Here is a 26,811-nt window from a genome sequence, read left to right as displayed (position 1 = left end):
CCATTATTGATTTGAGTTTAAATTTTTCAAATTGTGAGAGATGTGCTTCTACGCTGTTTGCGTCATTTTGCAGTAATACATTAGTGTTATCCTCTAAGTTTCCACCTTGCACCAGATTAGTTGGAAAGAAAGTATGCACGCCTATGGCCAGGCCCCTCTCCCAGCTCCACGCAGGGGCCAAACACCCACCATTGGACTACACCCGATAGGGATCTATCGGGTGTAGTCCAACGGTGTTGACAGATCACCCATAAACTTTACTGGCTGCATCGCAAATGGTGATGGAGTGCGCTCAATGTAATTCGTTTTTTAAATGTATTTAGTTACTTAACTCTGTTTGGCCATATGCCGTAGTTTACTACACCCACCCTGCCCCTCCCCTGTCCCACAGCCCCGCAGCACTCCCTCTAGGAGCCGCTACTGCGTAACTCTCACATTGCAAACGCTATGACTATAGGGTGCGTCTTTCTACTGTTTAGTGTTTCACCAAGAAGCGTAATTGAAAATCTGATCATGCACCTAATCAGTGCAGCTGTAAAGAGCATTGTACCAATCAAAAACATAATGGTAAAACACAGAATAGAATGGGAACCCCTTTCTTACCCACAAATGTGTGTATCACATTTGGATTTCGCAATGACACTTTTCGTAGGGAAGCACTTAAGCAGTAACTTACATTATGGTCTGTTTGTGTGCAGATGAAAATTCTCTGAATTTGAAAGTACTGTAAATCCATAACAATAGTTTTTTTTGTTTTCAGCTTGATGCCATGCAAGAAGCCTATGACAGTCTATGCAAAGATGAGGGACTTAGTGCACTGCCTTACTTTTTAATCAAATACGATGTGAATTCTATTTCGGTTGCACCGCTTAAAAAATGGGATGAATTTTTCAAGGATCCAAATGAAAAAGTAAGGAAAATTTATGTGCTCAATAACCCTCTTTTAATTATTTGTGTTATGCCGTGTTAATTGTACTTATGATCTTTCTATCACATGCGGATGGTTTCTTATGCCCTCATTAGTAGTGGCGAGATCCCACCTGGGTCCAGACTATACAACTTACGCACTGTCTCGGTCTGTGATAGGATTGATTGATTGATTGATTTATTTATTTGTTGATTAATTAAAACCATTACAACAAAGAACAAAAAATAAATACAAAGACAACACATTACCAGATTAAATATTCCAGGATACAATGCATATTGTTGACCACAATCAATTAACTTTTTCCAGATCGAGATAATTTAAAATTATTATTTCATTTTTAAAATAGACTATAGGGCTTGGCATTTTTCAGGGATAAAGTGCACGTGTATCGTTCAATAAAAATAATTATCATAATAAATAGAACATTATCTAAAAAGTAGTACTCTAAAAGCAAACTATTAATACATTAAAAAGAGCCATAGAAATAATTCATCATAACCTAAAAAAACAACAGCATCCTCATTTCACAGCCGTAATAAATTTAACATATACTTTGGGTGTCAACCTTACATATTTTCATTCCCACTGTAAGCATAAATTTTACAAACTGGTGTATTATATGGATGTTGACACCACTTAAGCAAAATATTAATGCCGATCTACATGTCCTAATTCCCATTTCTATAAAAATAGGTTTTAAAATTGTTTTCCGTTCCTTCATCATTTTTGGGCATAATGTTACCATATGCAGTAAGGTTTCATCATATTGACCACATAGCCGACAAATATTTGATTCCCATTTGGACTTCCATTTGAGGGTTCCATCTTGGGTTGGATAAATTCCAAACCTTAATAACATGAATTTGTACTTAATTAAGGGTTTTTGCTGAAAAAGTAAATAGGGTTGGACCATCATTTTGTCGAAGCCATTGGCAATGGTCCAAAAGTGTTTTTTTTCCCCCAACTCATATTTATCCAACACTTCTGACAGCAAGGCAACGGTTGAATTAATACATTTTTTATAAACCATTTTACTCCTTGTTTCGTCTTCCAATTTGGGACATTTGAATTTTAGGAGACACTCGGCTAAATAATCCTGCCAGCTTCTAGAATAATCGCTTGTTGAAATCTCGATCCAACACGTATTGGCCAACGTGCCCTCCTCGGCTCGAGATAATGCCAATAGAGTTTTAACAAATGCAGCTTTACGTACCAGGAGCTGTTGCCGTAAGCCAAATTCCAATCTTAAATTGGCACGTGAAATCTGCCTAGGTATCTTAAATACTGATTTATATGTCCTTGCAACTATGTCCTCCAATACTTTCACGTCTCTACCCTTAAAAATAATGGATCCATAGTCCAGGGAGGGGATACGTTTTGCTTTCATGACTTTAAGTAGGTGGTCATAATTGGGGCATACTAATTTATCTCTTAATTTACGAAATGCGAAAGCAAGTGAGGTACCTTTAGCCTCTAAGTTATTAAAATGCTGTCTAAATGATAGTCGATCATCAAATGTTATTCCCAAATATTTATAGGTTTTTACACGGTCCACAGACAAACCATTGATATTCAATTCCTTTACTCCAAGTTTGCCTTTCCCTATTAACATTATTTTTGTTTTTTTAATATTAATTGTTAAACCATTTTGGGTTACATATATATTAAAAGAATGTATTAATCTTTTTAGACCTATCATAGTTTGGCTAAGTAAAATAGTATCATCCGCATACTGTAAGTATTTGATTTCTTTACCCATTACAGAAGGGGAATGTGAATTTACATCATTAAAATGACTTGGGAGATCAGACATAAATAAATTAAAAAGACAAGGGGCAAGCACACATCCTTGTTTTAAGCCTAGATTTGTTTTAAGGCGGCGGGTAGTATGTCTACCATCGCCTATTTTGACCTGAACCCAAGTATTTGAATACAATAATTTAATCATTTTTATTAGGGTTTCTGATATACCCCAATTCATTAGCTTTTTCCAAAGAATATTTCTGGGTACAGAATCAAATGCGGCTTTTAAATCAATAAAACAGATGTACAATTTTTGTTTCCTACATATGGCTCTTTCTCCTAATAAAGACAATAAAATCAGATTGGTAAGAGTCGATTCTCCCTTCCTAAATCCTGTTTGAAAGATTGGGATCAATTCTTCTCTTTCCGCCCAAGACTCTAACTCCTCTAACAGACAACTTGTGAATATTTTAGCATCTACGTCTGTTAGGGTAATTAATCGATAATTTGCAGGGTTCTCCTGGGGCCCACTTTTATAGATCGGCTGTATAATACTTCCCCCTCCATGAATCCGGGATACAGCCAGTATTAAGAATTTCATTAAAGAGGGCCGTTAATACCTCTGGCCAATGCTCAATTTTAGCTTTAAAAATAGCGTTCGGCATTCCGTTAGGACCAGGTGCTCCATTTGATCTAATTTTATATAAAACTTTTTTAACTTTGTCTACCGACCATAACTTAGTAGTCCTAGAGCCTGATGTATCCCTTGGGCCTGATGTATTCCTTGTGCTGGGAGGGTCGCACTCTTCACCTGGCTCCAATTCACACTTGGTGTCAGAGCATTCAAGCTCCTTTATCATGTGGCTTTGGGAAGTTAATTTATTATTAAAAAAATGTATCCAACTTAATTCATCTATATTAGCGCTTGTATTTCTAAAATTACCATTTTCTAAGTTATTAATTATACTCCAAAACATTCTTAAATTCTTAGACTTACATGCGAAATGTAGTTTGGCCCAGGTCGCTTCATAATACAATTGTTTAGCCCTCCAGATCTCATTCTTATAACTCCTCTTTAGATTTCTAATTTTAAGCGACGTTAAAAAGTAGGAAGATCCCATTGCTTTTTTGTACACTAATCTTATTGATTTGTTAAGAGACCGTTTCAAATACAGTAATTGGTGGGAGAACCAACCTGGATTCCTAGGATTCAAAATTACAGCCCCAAATGGTTCCCTATTGGGAAATGTATTCAATAGGGAGTCGCATAAGGTGGGCCATAGGGCAATCATTGGAGTTCCGTCAGAGTATTTGACCTGCGCATCAAGGATTAGAAGAGAGAAAAAGTCAATAATATCTTTCTCTGTTTTTTCATTCCAAATTAACCTTTTTAAATTAAAAGCGACCGGGCCCATTCCCAATATTTTAGTCTCTGGTAAATACTCGAAGGATAAATTGATCGCAATAACTTGCGGATTGTGGTCGCCCTCCATCCTTGGCGCAATCTCATAACTTTGAACTTGTTCTGAGAGTTTATCTGACAATATCGTATAGTCGATTATAGAAAGACAGTCAGCTTTATTAAATGTTGGAAGGTGCTCTCTATCATATAACATCGTTAGATTGTATTTAATAAATTCACAATTAGACCATTGGGATAAAAGACCTGAATAGGTTGCCTGCTTTTTATACGATAAAAGATGAGTGTTAAAATCTCCCGAAATAATAATCTGGGCGTCCCTATTATCATAATATAGCACTATCACCATTTCCCATAACTGGGTAAGTTGGAGTGATCGCACCTTTTTTTTCAAACTTAAATAAACATTTAAGATGATCAACGATTGACTAGCTATTAATTTAACACATTGAATCCATTTAACTTGGAGGTCTACTTCATAATGTTCAACATTAGGACTTAAAGAAACATAAATTGATAGGCCCCCACTAGGTCAACCATATGCAGCGTCCCTGCATGCTGCATTCAAATATTCGTAGTAGCCGATCAGCGGAGTGCTGATCAAATTCCACGTTTCTTGCAAAAGTAACAAATCAAACAATTTTAGAAAACCTACAACATTTACATCTTCTACAAGGGTGTTAAAACCATTAGTATTCCAAGAGCAAATTCTAACTGCTGTCGGTGCATTGGACGAAGTACCCCAGCATCAGTCCATCTTTGCTGTCTTTTTTCCAGATAGCGTAGCCGGGAGCCAACTCCAATCATCCGCTGCCGCATGAATCTCTTTTAGCTCCTCACACACTCGAGACCCTGGCTGACAGCTTTTGATTTTAATGCCACCTAGCCTATTTACAGCTAAAGATGGACCTGAAGCGCCTTTCAATACTCTAAATTGATTAGCATCGGTTTGTTTAGGAGTCTCCTTCTTCACTATGGGTATTAGTGGGGTCGGATATTGCAGACCGTGAAGTCTCCATACTTTAATTCCCCAACTTTCAAATTTGTCAGAGTTTGCTAATATTTTCTTTACAATATCATCCTTTAACCACGTCGTGATGGTTATCTCCCTATTATCACCCTCTAATTTAAACTCTACAGAGTCCAGGTCCTCAGTTGTAACATCTTTAAGATCAGGGGATACTTTTAGTAATTTCAAAATGTTCCCTCTGTTCAAAATATCATGTAAACCGCGGGACGAGTATTGGGCACAGAAAGCCACTTTTAGATTTTCAACCTGCAGTTTGGGGGATTCAATAATACTCCTAGGCCTTTCACCGGCTCGATCAGTATTATTCCTAAGCACTGAATACGATCGATCCATATTCCCGGCAGACACCGACAGGGAGTTATCTTGCAGTTTGGGGGATTCAATATTACTCCTACGCCCTGGACCAGATCGATCAGTATGACTCCTTGGCCCTGAGTCAGATCGATCCATATTCCCAGCAGTCACCAGCAAGGGGTTATCCGGGCGATTAAAACGATCAGGTTGCTCTGATTTAGGTTGAGCCAGAATACTGGAATCCTTAACCTGTTCATTCTTGTTAGGATGGAAAGGGGAGGGATTTACTAATTTTCCATGAGACAGCTTCTGGTCTTGTACACAGAGCTGTGCCCCCTGTCTAATTTGATCCTTATGTGTAAGGGAAGGGTTTACAATTGTATCATTGGACATATATTGCTCTCCTTTTGAGACCACTCCATCATATCTAGACCTGACGGACCCTATTTTTTTTTATTCGGTGTGTTTATTATTATTGGACCCTATTAATTCTTGAACTGGGATAATCTCATTCTGGGAAAAGTTTTCGTTAAACTGATAAGAGTTTACATCTCGCATTGGCTTTTCTTGTTCTACCCTGTTTTCTGGGATTGGCAAAATCTGGTTTATTGGCCCCACATTAAGAATAGGCTCTTCCTTTGGGCCTTCACTTCCGGCTTTACCGCATGGCACATCCTTTTTATTAACTTGAGGTACATTCGAAGGACAAAAAATTGGGAAAAGAGCTACTGGACCAGAATTCAAGTTTAATGGGCCGCTATTGTTTACTACCCCGGGAACTATTTTTTTATCCCGGGCTACCTTGTTATGAGCTTTTCTCAATCTTTTTCTCGCTTTTTTTGTTAAGACTTCAGGTACTCCTATTTCTTCAGTGGCCAGTGTTACTGTTGAGCTGCTCGTATTTAACTCCCGATTTATCTTTAATTTAGGGGAGTGAGATGGCTCTAAAGGTACAAGGACCAGAGGATTTTTTTCTATAGTTCCAGTATTTCTTACTTCTTCACTCCTCCCAACTTCCCTAACGGATAATAATTTTACTTCGTGGACCATAGAACCAACAATTGATGGCAGATCAGAGATTTTATCAATCAATTGAGCACACGTGCAGGATATTAACTGATTTTCTTTATCAGCTTGAACTTTAGAAATCAAATTAGTCAGTTGGAGAAGCTTCGCGTCAATTCCTGCAACGTGTTTTGACAAAGTATTTAGAATGTCTACCTGAATGTCTAACTTATCAGAATGGAAATTAAGAGCTTTTGTTATAGAATCCATTGTATTAAGCAAACAATCCCATACCCCATGCTCAGAATTACTACCAATATTTTCCAAGGTGTCTGGTTTTACCTGAAAATTTCCATGAAACTTTGTTAGAAAAGATAGATCTGCGGAGTTAAAGGAATTACAATGCTCATTCATATCCAACTTAACATTATTGCTCCTACTAGCCGCCCCTGGAATCAATACAGATTTATTGATACCAAAGCTATTTTCCAAAATTATACTAGATTTTTCCAGATTAATAGGACGAGCCTCCCCAGTTGGGGAAAGATGATCAATCGGGCTTAATACTAAGTCGTCTCCGCCACTCTTAGTAAGTGGCTTAAAAACATTATAATCAGCCTCTACGGCCCCATCACTGACATTATAATTCGAACCCGAAGAAATTTCAATTACCGAGCAGACACCAGATCTACTCTCTTTAGATCTTTTGTTCGTCTCTTCCATTCCTAGATTTTGTTGATTCTCCATCACAATTAAATCAGTAGGCTGGTCAGTTTGCTGATCCACCGTATTAGGACGGTGAATTTGTGCCTGCGTCTGCAACTTTCCGATGTACACTGGTAAGTTTTCCGACGGGTTAAGCGCTGGGTCTTGTATGTCTTTAACCTGCTTTGGAAGCTTTTCCTTAGGGCTACTCACTTCCGACGCCTTAATTTGACCCAAAATAGTTTTAGGATCTTTCAATGGGGATGAATGGCCAACAATTAGGTTTGGAACCAGAGAGAGATCGGCTCATCGCGAGGCCTTGGAAAAGACGAGGCAGATTTAGGCTCAGGGTCTTCCCCCAGTTGAGCACTATTTAAACCTGGTGCCGATACAAGAGAAGTAAATGAAGATGATCTACACTCAACGCCAGAGTTGCCATTATCCTTCTTAAATTGAATTCTATTTTGCTTTTGGATATGGTACTTAAAAAAATAACTCTTAATTGACGGTTGAGCGTCGACGTTGGAAATCTTCTGCATCTTCCCAGGGGCTGCGGTGGGTAACGGTGATATACTCAGCTCAGCTGATTCAGTCAAGCAGCCCCTTGATGTAATAACCCCCTCATCTTTTCCATCTGACTTAGACTGTGATCCTGCTTTAGTTGAAGCATCAAGTCTCTGACGCTGTTTTAACTTCGGTGGAGCAACACGTTGGAGACCTGATCTCATCGTCAACCAGCACCTTAACATAACTTCAGTAAGCTCAGTAGGATTTAACAACGTAGTAGATGAAGATTAAGTTATAATTAAGGATTAAAGAGTTAGGGGATCCTCACGCCCCCCCAAACAGGACCGGTTATTCCTTCTTGCTCTTTGATGGTCTTTGCCCCCTCCTGTAAGTGACCAACACACAATTGCCGTTATTGACAGAACCTCCAATATGAGACAGGCAGGGCAAATGGCAATGGGCCGGGCACTGCGAACAGCAAACGTCGGAGGATGACGGATAAAGGCCTGTGGGCACTAATCTGGATAACCTAATCAGGAGGGCCAGGGTGATGTAGTGGATTTAAGCGCGAGTTTTTGTAGATGGGAAGAGAGGACAAAATGCAGCGTACTTGTGCTCTACTCTGCCCAGCTCCAGATAGCAAATCACTGGGCCCCTCTCTCTGGCTGGGCTCCCAGCCAGTCCCGTCGCATCCCCCAGTCCGCAATGTAGAGATCAAATTTTGGTAAAAATGATCAAAACGCGAGGAAAGCGCCTTTATGCGCTGTTCCGACTCGCGTGATTCAAATAAAGAAAGCGGCTTGCTGGGAAGATTTAATTCTGAGGCCCAAGAACTCGCCACACACCGTGCACCACTCACCGCGCTCTGCTGCCAGCTGCTCCCGGTCCTGTGGGTGGGTGGCTGAGGCGGGGCTCGTGCTCAGGCGCAGGCACAAACACCGCACAAACACCGGCTGGAGCCATAAACAAACATAGGCTGCCGCGATGAGTTGAGGCAGCGACCGCTCGCCCTGAAGTGCGAGAAAGTGCGAGAAGAGCCTCTGGTGCCGGTATTTGCCGATATTTGGCAGGATTTATTGCCGATGAGCCGCCGCTTTCCCTTGCTCTGCTGCGTGTGCAGGTGCGGATGCGGGTGCGGCTGCAGTACGGCTTTCAGCTTCCCGAGTTTCAGCGTCTCCGCTCTCTGAGTGGTAAGTCTGAGAAGTAATCTCCTCACCTCATTTCACCCAGCAGCTGTTGCTCCTGTTGCTGTTGCTCCTCTGCTCCCTTTTTTTTTTTTTCACCCCTTTGCCCCTTTCAGAGGACGTACTTCCCCCAGCCTTCACCTCCGCCTTGGCCGCTTCGTCACCACTCCGCAATCGACGTATTGCCTCCCAGCCTGACTGCTCAGCTCAGCTCCCAAAGAGTGGAGGGAGAGCCGCAAAAACCGTCGAGCCGCCAGTCGCCAGCCGCCAACCGCAACACAGGTGATGCAACGTTACGGTGACACGGCGGGGGCGGTCAGTGCCGGAGCACCAGAGCAGCAGCCATCAGGGAAGGCAGCCGGCGCAGCAAGGCAGCAGCAGCGGCAGCGGGAGGTCTGGGGTGTCCGGGGGGGTCCGTCAGCCGATGGTCTGATGGTCCGTTTGTCCAATAACTGCACGCAGGACTCGGCTTACAGCGCGGCGCGGCTCGGCTCACAGTTCGCAGCCTGCTGCTGTGATACGTAGCTCCTCCCTCTGATTCCAAGGTGAGTGCAGACGGCGGTCTGTGATAGGAGCACCTTTCACGAATGCACTGCCCCCAGGAAAGTCAAGAACTCACACCTGCCCTAGGTGTCAGCCCATTCAATAAAAGACAGAGCAGCTGCTCAGAAGTTTCTTCGTATTTTACAGTGTAGGCGGCAGCTGCCAGCATTTTAAAGAGGGGCAGAGATCCGCCCTCAAGGCAGGTGCAGTAAGTGACGTTAAACCACCAGCAGCGGGATATCTGGGGGGTCTTTGGGACTCACTCTGACCCCACCAGTGGGAAGTCATCACGGGGTATGCTGACAGTGTGCCTCCTAAGCTTCTGTTTGCCTCTGTGCCTGCATCTGTAATAGCTTACAAGCTTAAAGGCAAAATAATTACCTCATTTGCATGGACATTGCCCCCATGCAAGTGAGAGAATGCCCTCTCAAGATAGCGTTGCTGCTACATGTGCACCAGCACTATGACTGTTACAGAAGGGGGGCACACAAGTGTCAACATCATCTTTTATAATACCGCAGTATCTAGGACCACAGAGGGGAACACAGAGAACTGAAAATGCTCCTAGCCCAACGTGAACTGCTGGAAACGCCTGTGCGCCTGCAGGACCGAGATTTGGAAATAAACATCCTGCAGGTCCACTGCTATCATCCAGTCTCCAGGATCAAGAGCATACGCGATCGGGGCCAGGGTGACCATCTTGATTTTATTTCTCTGCACGAAGGCATTGAGATGGTGAAGGTCTAAGATGACATAAAAACCTCTGTACATTGTCAGCAGCAAGAAGAAGCGGAAATAACATCCACAAACAACTTATGGCGGCAGTACACTCTCTATGGTTACTTTGGCCAAAAAAGCCTGCAGTTCCTGCCACAGTAGGGCCAGCTGGTCCCCCGTTAGTCGGTCTGGGGATGATGGAAGGTGCGTTGGAGTTTTGAGGAATGGTAAGGAGTAACCCCACTGAACAATTTGAACAACCCACTTGTCCGAAGTTATCATCTGCCACCCCGGCATAAAATATCCGATCCTGCTTCTGACAGGGGGGTTGTTTCCCATCAAGGCAACACTAGGAGGCTGCGGCAGCTGGAGGGGCATAAAATGTGGGGGTGCAAGTGCCCCTTTTGTCCACATGGTCTGTGGGTACCATAGCTGCAGCCGTTAAAAGCCTTGGGGGAAAGCTGTTCAGGTTGCATTGTACTGAAAAGCTCTACCATAGCCACGGAGGGGATGAAACTAGTGATTTGACTAGCATGGAGGAGTAGACAAGCCCAGGGAGTGCGCTATGGCACTTCTACCTTTGAATCGCTCCTGTGCTAGATCAGCTTTAGCCCCAAAAAAACAGAAACAGTCAAAAGGCATATTTGTGGGACTGGCATCGACATTGCCTTAAACATCTCTGGGGCTGCAGAGAGCCATGCTGGTGCCTATGGCTCATCCAAGAAAGTCGGTGGTATCCAGCTCACATTAAACTGTGGATTTGAATGCATCACAACTGCTGTGTATGGCCTGAGAGGGTTAAGCATGCGCTTCCTTAAGTACATAAGGAAATACCTGGGTTACAGAGTGCCACAGAGCATGAGTGCAGGGGTCTAAAAGGCAGCTGACATTTACAGAGTGACAGGACAAACTTGTGGCCCAGAGCACTCACTGCCAAAAATTCTCTATCCTCTTTGATTCCTCGTCAAGCCGAATCCTGTACCACAAAGCTCCCAGGAGTGGGATGCTGGCTGAGGATGTCCTGGTTGCCCAGACCAGGGCGATAGCACCTGGCAACTTGCTGATTAACAGGGGACCCTGAACAGGGTTTAGCCCAAGTCCCCAAAAGTGTGTCTGGTAGAACCTTGTTGAAGGGGAGTCAGTGTTTAGAACATGTTTGACCAGGCTGAAGCACCAGACACTGGTCATAACATCCTTAATAGGGAGTTGAAGATCAAACACTTCTGCTTGCCTTTGCACAACCATAGTAAAGGATGCAATTTCCTCTGTGGCATGGACCGCAGGTATAACCAACCCAGTGTTTGGGGAAATATCCAGATCACTGGCACCCTGGTTATGTACATACTATATATGAGGCTGGGCAAAGTTGCATCATAGCCACCATTATCAAAATTTGTGCCAATCAATTCATGTAGGACATGAGCTCTCCCGAGGTATAGGGGCACGGTATCAGCATCAGAGGGGTGGCCAGTAGACTGTAGCTCCATAAGAGAAGGGCACATCTTCAGTTGAAGTTAGGCGGCACAATCTTGGCATTAGACAGCACAATGGGGTAGCCGTCATCATACAGCTTCAATGGAGCCAGCATTGGCGGCTCCAGCTCTGCAGTGGGTTTTGGCACCAGAGAGGGAACCTGTACCAAATTCGGTCTGGAACAAACCCAGAGAGTCCAAATGGCACAGAGAGCGGACCTACCAAAAGAAACTCATTTGGTAGTGTCCTCTGCTCCTTGGGGTCCTAAGGTGCTCTAGAGGGAGCCAGATAATGTGCCACAAAGCAAGAGCTTGACTTCTTGAAATTCTTCAATTTGCTGCGGCATCGCTAGTTGCCCCAAAAATTCAGATTGTCACCAGAGAAGGGTCATAATTGGTTTTAAATTTTAAAGAATATGAATAAAGAATGAACTTTAACAACGCAAGATCTTATCGATTTTTTCTTGGGAAAACAACTGTTTACTGTAAATCCATTTTACTATGCATATGGATTAACAATGACGTGGACATGGATTTAGTATATGGAAGTGTGCAGGGCTGTTTGTTTGCTATATTGTATTAGAGTGACTAGGAAGTTTTTCTTTGTTTCTCTATTTGGGACCTAGGGGATTGTGTCTCAAGCCCTTTGCACCTTGTTTCTATTTGATATAACCCACAGGGACGTCAAGACTGGTGCAGGTGTCTATGCTTTGATCCCCAACTTTGTGTGACATAAGTAATTTGCTAATTAACCATATCCAAGGCTCAAAAATGCAAGGATTTGCCTGGAGACTCTGTTTAAATTAGTATCTTATATGGCGATTTTAGAGTAAGTGCATCTTAACAAATTACAGTAATACTTTTTTTCTGAACGAAAAAAACGGTACAAATTAAATACTGCACCATGCAAAACAGTCTGAATACGTGAATGAAAAAATCGCCAAAATTATTATATAACTGCTCTACTGTTGAACTTATACTCTGTTCTATGGTTGAACTGTAGCACTAATGCTCTACTCTGCCGTCTAAATTGTCATTCAAACATTGAATTAGCTGTACAAATACGAAGGCAATTGAACCCAATTTAAATGTACAATACATATAAAATGTGCCCTATATTTCTCTGTGGGTCACAGCTTGTTAACCGATGTTCCTAACCAAAGAGGCCAACAAATCTGTCTCCACTGTCAAAAGCACATACAAATAGGTATTTTGTTTTCAGTTCCCTCTGAGGTCAGTCTGGAGAAAAACAAAACCGCTCGGCCAACTCTCAGCAATGACTTTTGAGTCCGACTGATGCACAATTGATAAACAAGATGCACTTGCTCATCAGCGCGTTACCTGAAATTCCAAGGTTTATATTTTTATTTTAGTGGCAATTCTTTGCACTGGTGAAATAAAATAATATAATTTGAATCCGTTTTCAAAAGAAATGTACTCATGGATTACAAACGTGCAGTCTCTGGCTAAAAAGAGAACCGACCTTGGCATATAATGGATTGAGTGATCTAGCCTTTGCCTGCCGTAGCGCTGTTCCAGGCGCTGTTGTTGGATTCCTTGTAGCCTGTTGTTCCTGTGGCCACTGCTTGCCGCACCCGCTCCGCGGGTGCCGCTTCGCCCCCATTTGGCTGGGGGCAGCTTCGTGACTTTGGTGAGGAGCTTGGAGTTGGGCGTGGGAGCGAGGCGCAGCGGGGCTGCGAGCGTGTGCAGGGACTCCATTGCCCAGGAGTCCCTGCGTGACCAGCAAGACCTTCCGGTCCGCTCTCCCCGTGGCCCGCCCACCGCCCACAGGAGGGTACATTACCTCCTCCCGCCCACTAGCTCCTTGGGACGCCTTTGCCTGCCGTAGCGCTGTTCCAGGCGCTGTTGTTGGATTCCTTGTAGCCTGTTGTTCCTGTGGCCACTGCTTGCCGCACCCGCTCCGCGGGTGCCGCTTCGCCCCCATTTGGCTGGGGGCAGCTTCGTGACTTTGGTGAGGAGCTTGGAGTTGGGCGTGGGAGCGAGGCGCAGCGGGGCTGCGAGCGTGTGCAGGGACTCCATTGCCCAGGAGTCCCTGCGTGACCAGCAAGACCTTCCGGTCCGCTCTCCCCGTGGCCCGCCCACAGGAGGGTACTTTACCTCCTCCCGCCCACTAGCTCCTTGGGACGCCTTTGCCTGCCGTAGCGCTGTTCCAGGCGCTGTTGTTGAATTCCTTGTAGCCTGTTGTTCCTGTGGCCACTGCTTGCCGCACCCGCTCCGCGGGTGCCGCTTCGCCCCCATTTGGCTGGGGGCAGCTTCGTGACTTTAGTGAGGAGCTTGGAGTTGGGCGTGGGAGCGAGGCGCAGCGGGGCTGCGAGCGTGTGCAGGGACTCCATTGCACAGGAGTCCCTGCGTGACCAGCAAGACCTTCCGGTCAGCTCTCCCCGTGGCCCGCCCACCGCCCACAGGAGGGTACTTTACCTCCTCCCGCCCACTAGCTCCTTGGGACGCCTTTGCCTGCCGTAGCGCTGTTCCAGGCGCTGTTGTTGGATTCCTTGTAGCCTGTTGTTCCTGTGGCCACTGCTTGCCGCACCCGCTCCGCGGGTGCCGCTTCGCCCCCATTTGGCTGGGGTCAGCTTCGTGACTTTGGTGAGGAGCTTGGAGTTGGGCGTGGGAGCGAGGCGCAGCGGGGCTGCGAGCGTGTGCAGGGACTCCATTGCCCAGGAGTCCCTGCGTGACCAGCAAGACCTTCCGGTCCGCTCTCCCCGTGGCCCGCCCACCACCCACAAACGGTCCCTATATCCGGATCCGGGTCTCCCGCGGCGCGGGACGCGCGCGGGACATAGCCCGGGGCTAAGCCCAGGCAAAGGGCGGGCCCTCTGTGGCCCTCCGGGTTCCGAGGAGCCGGGTCGGGGCCATAATCTTTCCCTCGCCCGATACCTGCTAAGCAGAGTGAGAACATATTCTCTTGTAACCACGTTTCGTTCCCCATTGCTACTAGGAATCATTTCCTACTATATCTTCCAAGCTGGTAACCATGGACAATTTCTTAATCAAAAAGGTTGCGCTAATAAATAGCAACAGAAGGTTGTCCCTGGGATTGGAACACCCGCCCACAACTACAATTACCCCGGAACTCCCAGTTATAATCTCTGATACTCCCTTGGAAAAGGAACAGTCTGTCCTGGCTGGCAAAGTAACTACTGTAACTGCCATGGTACATATGGGTCAGCACGATGAGGATTTCCATGCTCTAGCCCCTATAGGATCAGGTATAGCGGCTTCCTCAGAAACATATACCACCGCAGCAAGGGAATCACCCAGAAAATTTAAGAAAGCCCGAGTCAGACGAAGGGGAAAGCAAAAGAAAACATCTCATAAAATCATACAAGGAGGGGGGAGTGAGTGTGGAACCTTACCATTATTCTCAGACTTGAGACTTTCTAAGTTAGGGGGAATAGGGGATGTCATCGTGCCTAAGTGCCATAAAGATAAAGATCCCGTGCTACTTATTGATCTGTCAAATTCAGGGATTGTAGGTAACACTGATAGTCTTCCCGCTGACTGTGTTATGGTAAGCGAAAATCTCTTGTCTAGCACACCATCTAGCCCAACCTTAATGGACTTACCGATAGGGAACGATAGTCCCGGATTATCGGGCACTCCAAAACTTTATACTGAACCTTCTCCTGGGTCCCCTAATTCCCCACTTACTATGAGAAACAGTAAAAAAAGGGGGGGTGAACCATTGGGTACTCGAGCACAGAAAATAAGTAAAGGGGCAGTTCATCCATCACAGTCACAAACCGGCCAAATCGCAGTAAATGAGGAGGTAATGGTGGCCAAGATAGTGGAACTCATTAGGGGTGTGATGCAACCACTTTTTGATAAGACCTCTAAAATGTGTTTACAGTTAGATAAAATAGAGAAAAAGGTCGAACAAAATTCCCTGCTTATATTTGATTTGGTAAAGGGGTTAGAAAAAGGCAAAACGAATAATATAGTAACAATGAACCCTCCTGCAAAACCCAAAGTAACAGTTCCCCCTCCACCATCTATACCCATTCCATCAGTATCTGTGCAAAAAAAGACATCTGGGTCAGAGGGGATAAGACCAGTCAGCCCTGTAATTACGTTACCAGCTCCTACTACACAACTGGCTATACCCCAACTAACGGCTCCTGTATTGAAGGAGCAAACATCTAAACCAGGGGGAATTCAAAACCAAGATGGTAGTAAGCACTCGTTGACAACTAAGCTGAGAACAGGGAATGTCATGGCCATTGCTTCTGAAAAAACGAGCCACACTGTAGATTTAACCCCAGATTCGGCCCCCTACGTTATTGTAATGGCAGGGGTTCCAGAACTGCCTACAGGGAAATGGGAAGATCACTGAGCTTTACGGAACAACGTCACCTTCTGGCTCCGAGATAATAGACCGTTACCTGCATTTATAAACGGTGAAATCATAAGCGTAAGGCGTGCCAATTGGGTGGGCACTAGGCCAAAGGATAGAAACGGTGACGTTATAATCATTAACTTCAAGGATTATAGGGCCGTGAGGCACATCGGGGATTGGTTTAATGTTGATAACACCACTTCCATCTCTACGCACCTATTATTTTATTTCTATCCATATGCACCGTCAAGAAGTTCTAATAACTGGGGCAGGGACAGGCAGCTATTTAAGAAGCCAGTCCACCAACATCAGGGGTTGGGAAATGCAGGACCTTGGGATAAGGTTGGTCCAAGGGGAGTCCCACGAATGGCGGAAAGTTCTGCGTTTTTAATTGATCGAGATCCCTCCACTTATATTCAGAGGCCGGAGGACTTCCACCCTAGATTTCAGTATCAAGCCTCGTATTACCCCCCCTTTAGTAATCAATATTCTCCATATTTGGAGTCCAACCCCACTCAAGGTAGACAATGGAATAACAGTGGATTGCTCTCACATATGTACAACCTACCAATTCAAAATCGTTTCCAGACTTTTTCCGGTCTGGAAGGGGTTGATTGACAGCAAGCTCAGTTACCCGGAGAAATGGTGGTTGGGAACAACCCTCTCTCATCAGTTCTACAAGTTCCTACTGCGGGTGGGGTTTCCCTTAATAGTACTGAGGTCCCTAGTGAGTTACCCCAAGAATCGTCCACAATACATGAGTACATCACTCCGGATGGAATGATATCTTGTGATAGTGATATCCTGGACCAGATGCAATCCGCTATAGTTGAAGATAGTGGGAGTGGGGAAAAGGCAGGAAAAGCCCCAAGACAGCCAAAGAGCGACCTCTGTACATTGCTGTTCTGGAATGTAGCAGGGTTGAAGCAAAAAATTACTAACCCAGCTTGGGAATCGGTAATAAGCGGTCAGGACATAGTGGCCCTGCAAGAAACATGGACGCAGGACCCTATCCATGTAAATGGTTATAGAACCTTCTGTACTCCAGCTGTGGGAGGCCACTTCGGAAGGGCTAAGGGTGGTTTGATTACGTTTGTTTCAAACAAACTTAAAATTAAACAAACTCACTGTTATTTACAATCTAATTATTTTCAGCTCATAATCTTAACAAATCTTAAAGGAGCAAAGGTGATGATTATTAATTTTTATAATAATGTCCCGAGGGATGAAATTGTGGTTGCAATGAAGGAATTAAAGGATCAAGTTCAGTTAGAGGTCGATAAAAACGACAAAGAATTGGTAATCTTATGGGGGGGGGATTTTAATTGTTCACTCTGTACCAAAGGGAGTCGGGGCCTTTGTGGATTAACGACAGAGAGAGATACGCATCTCACCCACTTCGATCACACCCTGATGGGAGATTCGCTGAATGATTTATTATTCATGCTCGATCTAGGGTTTGCTAATGAATTAGCCCTAAAACCCACCCCTTTTGTTCCGACTTTTGTTGGCAGAGGATTGGAGTCAACTATAGACTTTATTCTTTCTCCCAGCAATTTTGGTTACAGAGTGGTGGGGGTTACAAATATCAAACTGCCCATAAGTGATCATCTTCCCCAATGCCTTAAGGTAGCAGTTTTGTTCCCAGACCCATCTACGGCCGCGCCACCTTTAGGGGCAGCGGTTGATGTTGTCCTTGGGAAACAAAATGGGTATACACTTAATTGGAGCAAAGTAATCCCCGCAACCTTTTTTAAGGAACTTTGGGAGGCGTGTTCGAATAGTTTTATGATTTGCTTGGGTGATAATTCTAACAATGACCAAATAATTGAGCATTTTTGTATAATTGCCACAAGCATAAAAAGTAGCCTAAGGGTGGAGGCGAAACGTAGAGGCAAAGGACCAAAAAGTTGGTTTAATAATGCATGTACCAGGGCCCTGAAAAACTTAAAACAGGCAGTACATAGAAGCCCCAGGGATATAGGCGAAATAAGAGCATGCAGGACCGCTTATAATCAGGCCCTGAAACTAAGGAAATCTGTGCTAAATAAAGAAGCATTAGACTCACTTTGCGAGGCCTCAAAAACGAAAAATCCCGCTGTATTCTGGAAGGTAATTAACACCCCTTTCCCCTACGAAACCCATACGGCGCGAATTGAGATCGCAATAAATGAAGATAATTGGGTAGATCATTTTTCTGATCTCTATAAGGCACAGGATGATACCCATAGCGGAGGTGCCCACATTAGCTCGGATTCACATCCAAGCTCGAACTTGGTTGTGACACTCGAAGAGGTACTGCTTGCCTTGAGGGCAACTAAAGGTGGCAAGGCTGCCGGGCCCGATGGGATTCCCGCGGACCTATTTAAAGTAGACACTGAAATCTGGGGTCCAATGCTGGTCCAACTTTTTAATGCGGCTCTATCTGGGGGCCTAAAAGAATCTTGGTTTACATCCATCATCGTCCCAATCTACAAGAAGGGGGACAGAAACAGCTGTGCCTGTTATAGGCCAATCTCCCTTCTCGATTCATCAATAAAAATTTTGGGATGTATAGTGTTGGCAAGACTCCAAAGCTGGGTGGAGGAAAATGAAATTATGAGCGATTTGCAATTTGGTTTTCAAAAAGGGATTGGCACAATTGAGCAAGGCTTTAATTTAATGTTCCTGTTTTCTCCACGGCCAGACAACTTTACAGATCACAGTGGTAGCAGGCTACTCGCGCGCTCCCACGCTACTCTGATCTTTGATCCCAGCGCTTTGAATTTTAGATTGCTCAGCCCTGCTGACTGATAGCGGTGCTGCGCACTTGGTATATTTTTAAAAGCCTTCATTTAGCTTACAGCGCTGCGCGCTCGTGTGTGCATTTATGCTGGCTAAATCTTAAATGTTTTTATGCTGAATGAGAGCATTGTGCCTGATGTAATATTTTGTATTTAGGGAACCTACCTCTATCTTTCTCGCTCTTGACCCCGGTCCGCCCCGGCTGTGTGCCGTTTGAGCGGAGGGTCAGCCTACGAGCGACACTTCCTACCTGGTCCTGCTCCACTTCCGCCCTGCCTCTCCACCGTGCAGGTTAGCGGTCTAGTGGGTCACGGCTACCAGATATATATGACACCCTGGAGCAAGCGCAGCGGACGAGCGCAGCGGGAGCGCCGACTTCGCGCCGAAGTCGCGCACAAGTCAAGCCCGTCTGCGCCCGTCTGCGGCCGGCCGGGGCTGGGGGCACATCACTCTGCTAATTTGCTCACCTACTCCTCAGCAGACCTTTTAAGCCTTCAAGGCCCTTGGTCTTTACCTACTGCCATCCGTTCTCGTATTTCCTTATTCGGCTTATCCCCCTCTCATGTTCCCCCTCCTCCTGACCACGTTCTCACTAACCCTCTGAGGGGTACCACCAATCCTGTACCCATTAAAACTCTCAAAGCTTGTTATCTTAATACCCGGTCCGCCGTGGCTCATTCGCATGAGCTATCGGTGCTGTTGGACCTTCATGCCCCAGACTTGCTGTTTCTCACCGAAACTTGGTTTCGTGATGATTCCCTCCCCGCTCTTTTGGCCACCTTACCAGCCCCATACTACGCCCTACGCTCGGACCGCCTTAACGGCAGGGCGGGGGGAGGGGTAGCGCTCATTGCCCGAGCAGACTTGCCTTTTCAAATTCTCCCTCTGCCCGATATTGCTACGACCGAGTACCTGGCCATTCGCACCACTTCCATCTCCCCTCCTCTTACCTGCTTACTTATTTACCGCCCCCCTCAATCACCTTTATTGTTTCTGCCTACGTTCCTAGAAGTATTAGCTACAATCGCTATTAATAATACTTCCATCCTGCTCTTGGGTGACTTCAATTTTTGGCCGTCAGACCCTGCAGAGTGTTCTTCCTCTAAGGAATTCTCAGAAACCCTCCGATCTTTCAATTTTATACCCCACATCCACTCCCCCACCCATGCTAAAGGACATGTGCTTGACCAGATTTGGTCCCTGAATTGTCCTGTAAACTCTGTTTCTATTACACCTTGTACTTGGTCAGATCATTATTCAATCTCCTTTGCTCTTCCCATATACTCCCCAGCTAAACCCTCACTTCCTAAAAACGTTTGGGTCCGGTCCTGGGGACGAGTAGACCCAGGCAACCTCTCCGACTTACTTACTGCCTCCTACCCTTCACTACAGGGGTTATCCACTCTCTCCCAAGCCGCTTCCATCAACCAGTGGCTTATCTCTGGTTGCGACTCGATTGCCCCACTCAAGCGGGTTACGACCAAGCGGGAGAAGGATGCCAACCTGTGGTTCAATGAGGATCTCAAGTCTACTAAGTTAGCTGTCCGCAGAGCTGAGCGGGCCTGGAGGAGAAACTATTGCCCCCTATTGAGACTGGAGTTTATTAATATACTGGCCCAGTACAAGCAGGCCATCTTAGGGGCAAAAACAGCTTACTTCTCCTCCAAAATCCTCGCCGCAGAGAACCAATCGAAAGTAATCTTTTCGATTGTGAACAACCTGGCATTCTCTGACAGAACTACTCTGAAACCCACTCCTTCACCTGAACTCTGTCACTCCCTAAATAATTTCTTCATCCAGAAAATTTCTATCATCAAGGCCAACATTCCTCTTCCCTCTCCCACGTTTGTGGACCCTCAGTGTCCCCCCCCTACTGGCCAACTAGACGTTTTTCCTCTGTTGACTAAGGAATGTCTCACTTCGATTATTCCCTTGGTCAAATCCGGTTCCCCTCTAGACCCTTGTCCCTCCCACATCCTCCGTCATATTTTTTCTTCATGTTCTGATCCCCCTCTTCACCTCCTTAATAGCTCACTTTCTCAGGGTGTGGTGCCCACCCCGCTGAAAACTGCAATCATTGTCCCCATCCTTAAGAAACCTGGTGCGGACCCCTCGGTCCCGGCCAACTACCGTCCCATCTCCCTTTTGCCATTCTTGGCAAAGGTGCTCGAGCGTCACGTTACTCGTACCTTGAGCACTTTTGTGGAGATGCATGGGGCCTTAGCCCCCCGCCAGGCCGGTTTCCGCCCCGCACACTCTACGGAGTCCGTGGTACTCTCGGTCCTTGATAACCTCAGGGAGGGAATGGATACCAATAAGACCCAGGCCTTGGTCCTGCTTGATCTCTCAGCCGCCTTTGACACGGTCGACCATACCATCTTACTCTCCCGTGTCAGGGCGGCGGGGATCGGAGGCACTGCTCTGGTCTGGTTATCCTCCTTCCTGAGGGACCGCACCCAGCCTGTTCGCCTGGGTGACTTTACTGCGGATTTCCGGAAAGTTCAGTGCGGGGTCCCCCAGGGCTCTTCTCTTTCCCCCCTCCTGTTCAACCTTTACATTGCTCCACTTATCTTTTCTTTACAGCAGATGGAGGTCGCAGTATATAACTATGCTGACGACCTCCAACTAATTTTTGATCTGTCCTCCTCTCTGTCTTCTATCTCTAATTTTCAATCTATTATGACCCACATCCGTGACTGGATGAACCACAACCACCTAAAACTCAACCCAGATAAGACCGAGCTGGTGTTGACGGGTGGTTCATCCAGCCCCTGGTCTTCTCTGTTTTGGCCCCTTTCCCTTGGTTCCCCTCCTGTCCCCTCTTCCTCTGTTAAAACTTTAGGTATGAAGCTCAATTCTCAACTTACTCTTCACTCCCAGGTTAGCTCTGTCGTTTCCTCTTCCTTTCTTTCACTGCGTACTATACGCAAGGTGTCCCGCTTTTTTTCTTTTCACGCCCTTAAACTGATCACCTTGGCGATGGTCATCTCCCGCCTGGACTATGGCAACGCCTTATATGCCAGTATACCTGCATACAGTCTTAGGCGGTTGCAACAGATCCAGAACCAGGCGGCCCGCCTGGTGTTCAAACTACCAAAATTTCACCATGTCACTCCCCTCCTTAAATCTTTACATTGGCTCCCTGTTCATGAACGTGTCCAGTTCAAACTGGCCTCTATCACCTTCCAAGCAAGACTGGGCACGGCACCGGTTTTCATCTCTTCTGAGATCACTTCCTATGTACCCACCAGAGACCTCCGTTCTTCTACCCAGGCCCTTCTCACGGTCCCGCGCTTCCGTAGGAAGAAATGGGGCGGTTCGAAATTTGCGACCCTTGCTCCACTCCTCTGGAATTCCCTGCCCCTTGAGCTCAGGACCATGACTCATTACTCCCAATTTAGGAAACAACTTAAGACTCTTTTGTTTTCTAAAGCCTTTAATTAATTAATCTGCTTCCCCCACAGCCTGAACTGCTCTATTTCACATTGGCCAGTTCACCCTGTTTCTGTAAGTTGTAGCGCCATGAAGCCGCTGGCGAACGTGCGCTTTAAAAATAATTTTAAATTCAAATTAAATTCAAATGTTACTGCAGCATAAATATATAAGGATAAAATCGGAACGCTTGTATTTTACTTTTGTAGATCTTTCATCTGCGTTCGACTGCGTATCACACACTAAACTGTGGGCAATAATGAAAGGATTGGGTGTGGATAACACTATAATCTGTTTTCTGAGGGATCTTTATAGTGGTGCCACAGCTTCTGTTCGCTACGGTAGGGGGGGCGAATGCTCCAGACAATTCAGCGTGGGCCGGGGAGTGCGACAAGGTTGCGTTCTAGCACCTTTTTTATTTCTTCTTTATATTAACGGGCTTGAGCATCACCTGCTGCATGAGTGCGAAGATATGCCCAGGGTGGGGAAGAGGGCAATCCCTGCACTCATGTATGCAGATGATGCCGTACTCATGGCTCGTACCCCCCGGGCTCTACAAAAACTAGTAGTTAGTTTTGAGAATTTTATGCTGAACTTAGACTTACGAGTAAACTGTAGCAAAACTTTTACTATGAACTGTGGCCCTAAATTAGGTAAACCCATGAAACGGATGTTTTTAAACAATGTGCCGCTAGATAATACCCCAACCTTTTCTTATTTGGGTATTTTATTCCATGAGTTAGGTTCTTGGACAAGCGCTATTAAGGCTAGAACCCTTTTATTTATGAAAACGATCATGGCTTTAAAGAATTTTGTTAGAAAACTGGGCATGAAGCCGATAAAAGAAATGTTAACCATATACAGAGCAACATGTATATCCGTTGCCACCTATGGTTCAGGCTTGTGGGGGTATGCAAATGTTGATCCAATCCAGGTGGTGGAAAATACATTTTTGAGGGAAGTCCTTGCTGTCCCACAGTGTGCAGCAACATTCAACTGTCACGCAGAACTTGGCCAATCTTACATAACAGACATTATCAAAATTCAACCTATCCTATTGTGGCACAGGGTATGGACTACAAATGAATGTGTTATGAATCGGGCCTTGTTACAGGACATCCTCAGTTTGGATCACGTGTATAGAGTGGAATGGTTGGGATATGTAAAGCGTTTCCTGTCTGAGATTGGATGCTACTCTTACTATTTGGATCCATCTTCAATGGGTAGCATTACTAGGAAGACACTAAAAACCCTCTGCCTGGACCATCTTGAGGCTAAGAGGAAGAGAGCTGAAACCCTGAAACAATCAGTACATTCCCACCTTCCTATTCTTTGTGAGACTAACTCTGTACAGCCATATTTATCCCTGCCCATGTCAAACTATGATCGCTTTCTTTTAACTCGTTTTAGATTTTGTATGTTTTTTAGACTGGTGTCCTTCCCTAGTATGAACTCATGGAAGCGTATGTTGCCCACTTGTCTTTGTGATGGTACGTCAATTCAATCAGATATCCACATTTTATTTTTCTGCAGACTTTATGGTGCCTCTCGCAGAAAAATCATTATCCCTTTTTTAAAAGAAATGAATTTAACCAGATGCCGCCCAGCCTTTTTAGAATTACAGAGAATGGATATGGTTTTAACTATAACTGTGGTTTTAAATTTTCTAAAAAGTGTTTTTAAATTACGAAAACAAATGATAACTGAAATGGCTTAAATTTTACTTCTTTGGATAACTGCCTATTTGATTTTCCTTTTTGCACTAACAATTATGAGCTGTAATTATAATTATTGTACTTTGTCTGTATGTCTGTTACTTTTATGGTTATTTTTTTTAACCGAATAAAGTTCTTTGAAACTGAGTGATCTAGGCTGAGAAATAAATCAAGCGCTTTGAAGAAAAGAAATATTAAATTACAATTCCGCACCCGACAGCAGTGTCCAGTGACTCGATAACCGCTTAATGAGTGTAATTTGCTACACTTATCATGAAGATTAGTCTTTCTGATAATAATACAGCATCGACATAATGACCTATGAAAAGCTCCGTTTTGAGCATAAGAGTTGTACATTTGATGATGATGAGACAACCCTTGTTGAACACACGTTATATTGATATGTGTTTTTAATCTTGCAACTCCCCCTGAAACAAGGGCAGTTTTTGGCCCAAAATGAATTGGGACATTTTGAATTAGGCTTCTTGGGGCAACGTATTCCCATGTGCTAGCGATTAAGGCCTGAATAGGCATGTCCAAATCATTAGAAACATATGGGATTTACGAAGTTTCAATTTGAAAAATTGAACAAAGGATGTCAAGAATTTGTGGAATCTTAAGTGGATAAACGAAGGATTAAATGGCATATTGGATACAAAGAAGAGTTTTCTGTACTTTATTTTCTGTGCGACATGTAATTAGAGCGTAATGTGCGCTCCATTTGATTTGAAAACATTTTATTCTTTCTCATCTAAGTCCGACAATGAAATTGTAGTAAGGGCCTGAGAATAGGTGAACTTCACCTTTTCACACGTTTATACATGGTCTTTTAGACGTTAGGCTTTAAAAAGATTTATCGTCCACATCCTGCTGTCCAGACAGTTCTTCTCATGAGTTATCCTTCCTGTTCCTTCCTCTCCTCCCAGTGAGAACCTCACTATCAGTTGTCTAATACAGAACACATGCCCATTGTTAACTAGCATACTTATGTACTTCACTTATAGACTTATAACGTTTAAGTATGATTACCTACTACAAATGTTGCATTTAGTATATGAGCTACTTAAACATAGACTTTTGCACATTTATAATAAAAAGCTTTTTTATTTGCAAATGAAATTCGCTCTTGACTGTCAGAAGCTGAAGCTTCTCAAAGTGAATGCCGAGTTCAATACCCAGATTTGTAATATAACAGCTAGATCCGCCACATATACTATCACTAACCTTCACAGTGTGTTAGGCTGGGTGGCATAGGTACCAGTGTGACTGCCTTTTTTCTAAATGGTTGTTACAGGCACCCTGAGGTTGTATATCATGAGTTATATTTAACTATTCAGAAAATCTGACCAGTAACGGACAATGAATGCCAACTCATAATCTTGTGTGACAAACAGAGTGCCGTGCATGATATACTTGCTAAAGAAGCTCCGTCCAGGACCCTAGGCTGTGACTGACATTGTGTGCATAAGTTCCAAATGTAAAATTAAAACTGTTCTTTTAAAACCGGGCGACAATCAGAAAAATAAAGAAATATGTTCAGAGCTCTGGAGACCATAAAACGCAACTTAATTGCTAATATATTTTATATCATATAGAAAACGGTAGTTAGCTCCTGTCACATTGGTGGTTCAGAGAGACAAGTGATGCGTGTTTTAATAATATTCCACGTTATTCTCACAACTCTGCAAAACCCTTTCTTGAAACTACTGCCCGTGGAAAGGTGGTGTCAATATTCTACCTCCTACCTTACCTCTTCCCACTTATTGCAATTATATAAAGAATATTTGAAATGATACAGTTAATGTCCTTTAGTATCCATGAAATATAAATCACAGGCAACCAGAATTCAGAAAAGTGCACAATAGTGTTGGTTACTGATGTTTGGTAAAGGGAATAGCCTTAGCCCCACATCTGGTGCTAGAATCAACTGTTAAAGCTGGTTTCATGTTCTTTCGTTAACACAGAAACACACATTTTCTGTTGGGTTGTCACTCTTCAATAATCAGCAGATGAATGAATGAACATGGTTTCCATCAGTTAAAGTAAGGACTTATGTCAACATAGCAGCACTTAGAGGCTCCAGTCTTTGTGCAGCTGCACGCTGATGGGCTTTTGGCAGGTTGCAAAGTTGGATCTATGGATCACCACTTCCTTTCTGATGAGTTTTTCAGAGGCGAAAAAACAGCCCCTAGTTAAATGATTAGGGATATTATTTATGTTAGTGGAGTTTTTACTTATCTGGCTAAGTGCAATTGCTACTGTTCGGTGGGGTCTCAATATTTTGAAGTTAAGTGCAGGGCATCAAGATAAGAACATATGCACTCGGTCGAAGTTTATCATTTAACAAGCTCTTCAGAAATCAATTGTCTTAAAATAATTAAAGCCAAGACTAGAGGGGTAGATTTTTTTCAGGACTAAGGAATTAGCAACAAAATGTGGAGAAGCATCTGAGATGAAAACTCATACCTAATAGTCTTGTCCTGGGGTGCCTTTACGTGATTTCTTGGCATAGATGCCTGCAATTTTTGTGAAATGTAGGATATATACCACTTATATATATACCTGCCATTTAAGTCGTTTTGCTTTATAAAGTAGAAAGGAAAATTGTTTAGGGTTTTTCCTCATACTGGAGAAGTGCATGAGTTTATTGGGATTAGGCTGTTATAAGCTCACTGAAACATCTATAAGCACAACTTTAAGGTTTGTGACAAGAAGTCATGGCTTGCGATGGAGCAGTGGATAGACCCTGATAATCTTACCATCCTTTGCAAAAAGGAGGTGATTTCGACCCTTGAAAGGTCAGATTGTAAAAAGATGAACACAAAAAGCAGGATAAGGGCCTAGCATGAGGAAAGTGATCAACAGGAGCTAAGAGCAGGAACCTAACCAACCGATGTTGCCACAGTGAAACCATCCCAAGATACTACTAAGAGACAAGGGCTAGACTGGAGACCAAGAATATTCTGCACCCA

At 44.3% G+C, this 26,811-nt stretch overlaps 1 protein-coding gene across 4 annotated transcripts in view; it reads left to right on the top strand.

The window, feature by feature from the left end:
- ATG7 (autophagy related 7) overlaps window positions 1-26,811 on the top strand; it is a 1,226,522-nt gene that overhangs the window by 236,179 nt on the left and 963,532 nt on the right. For all 4 annotated transcript variants that reach the window (XR_013601115.1, XM_078661409.1, XM_078661411.1 and 1 more), the window contains exon 8: window positions 761-910. Coding sequence is in view for 3 of the 4 variants with exons in the window: in XM_078661409.1 (XP_078517535.1) it covers window positions 761-910 (150 nt within the window). In the remaining variant the exon portion in view is untranslated. The remainder of the gene's footprint in view (window positions 1-760; window positions 911-26,811) is intronic.

The sequence above is a fragment of the Lissotriton helveticus genome, chromosome 9 (assembly GCF_964261635.1).
Source record: "Lissotriton helveticus chromosome 9, aLisHel1.1, whole genome shotgun sequence".
Lineage (NCBI taxonomy): Eukaryota > Metazoa > Chordata > Amphibia > Caudata > Salamandridae > Lissotriton > Lissotriton helveticus.
This window is presented reverse-complemented; position numbering and strand designations above follow the sequence as displayed.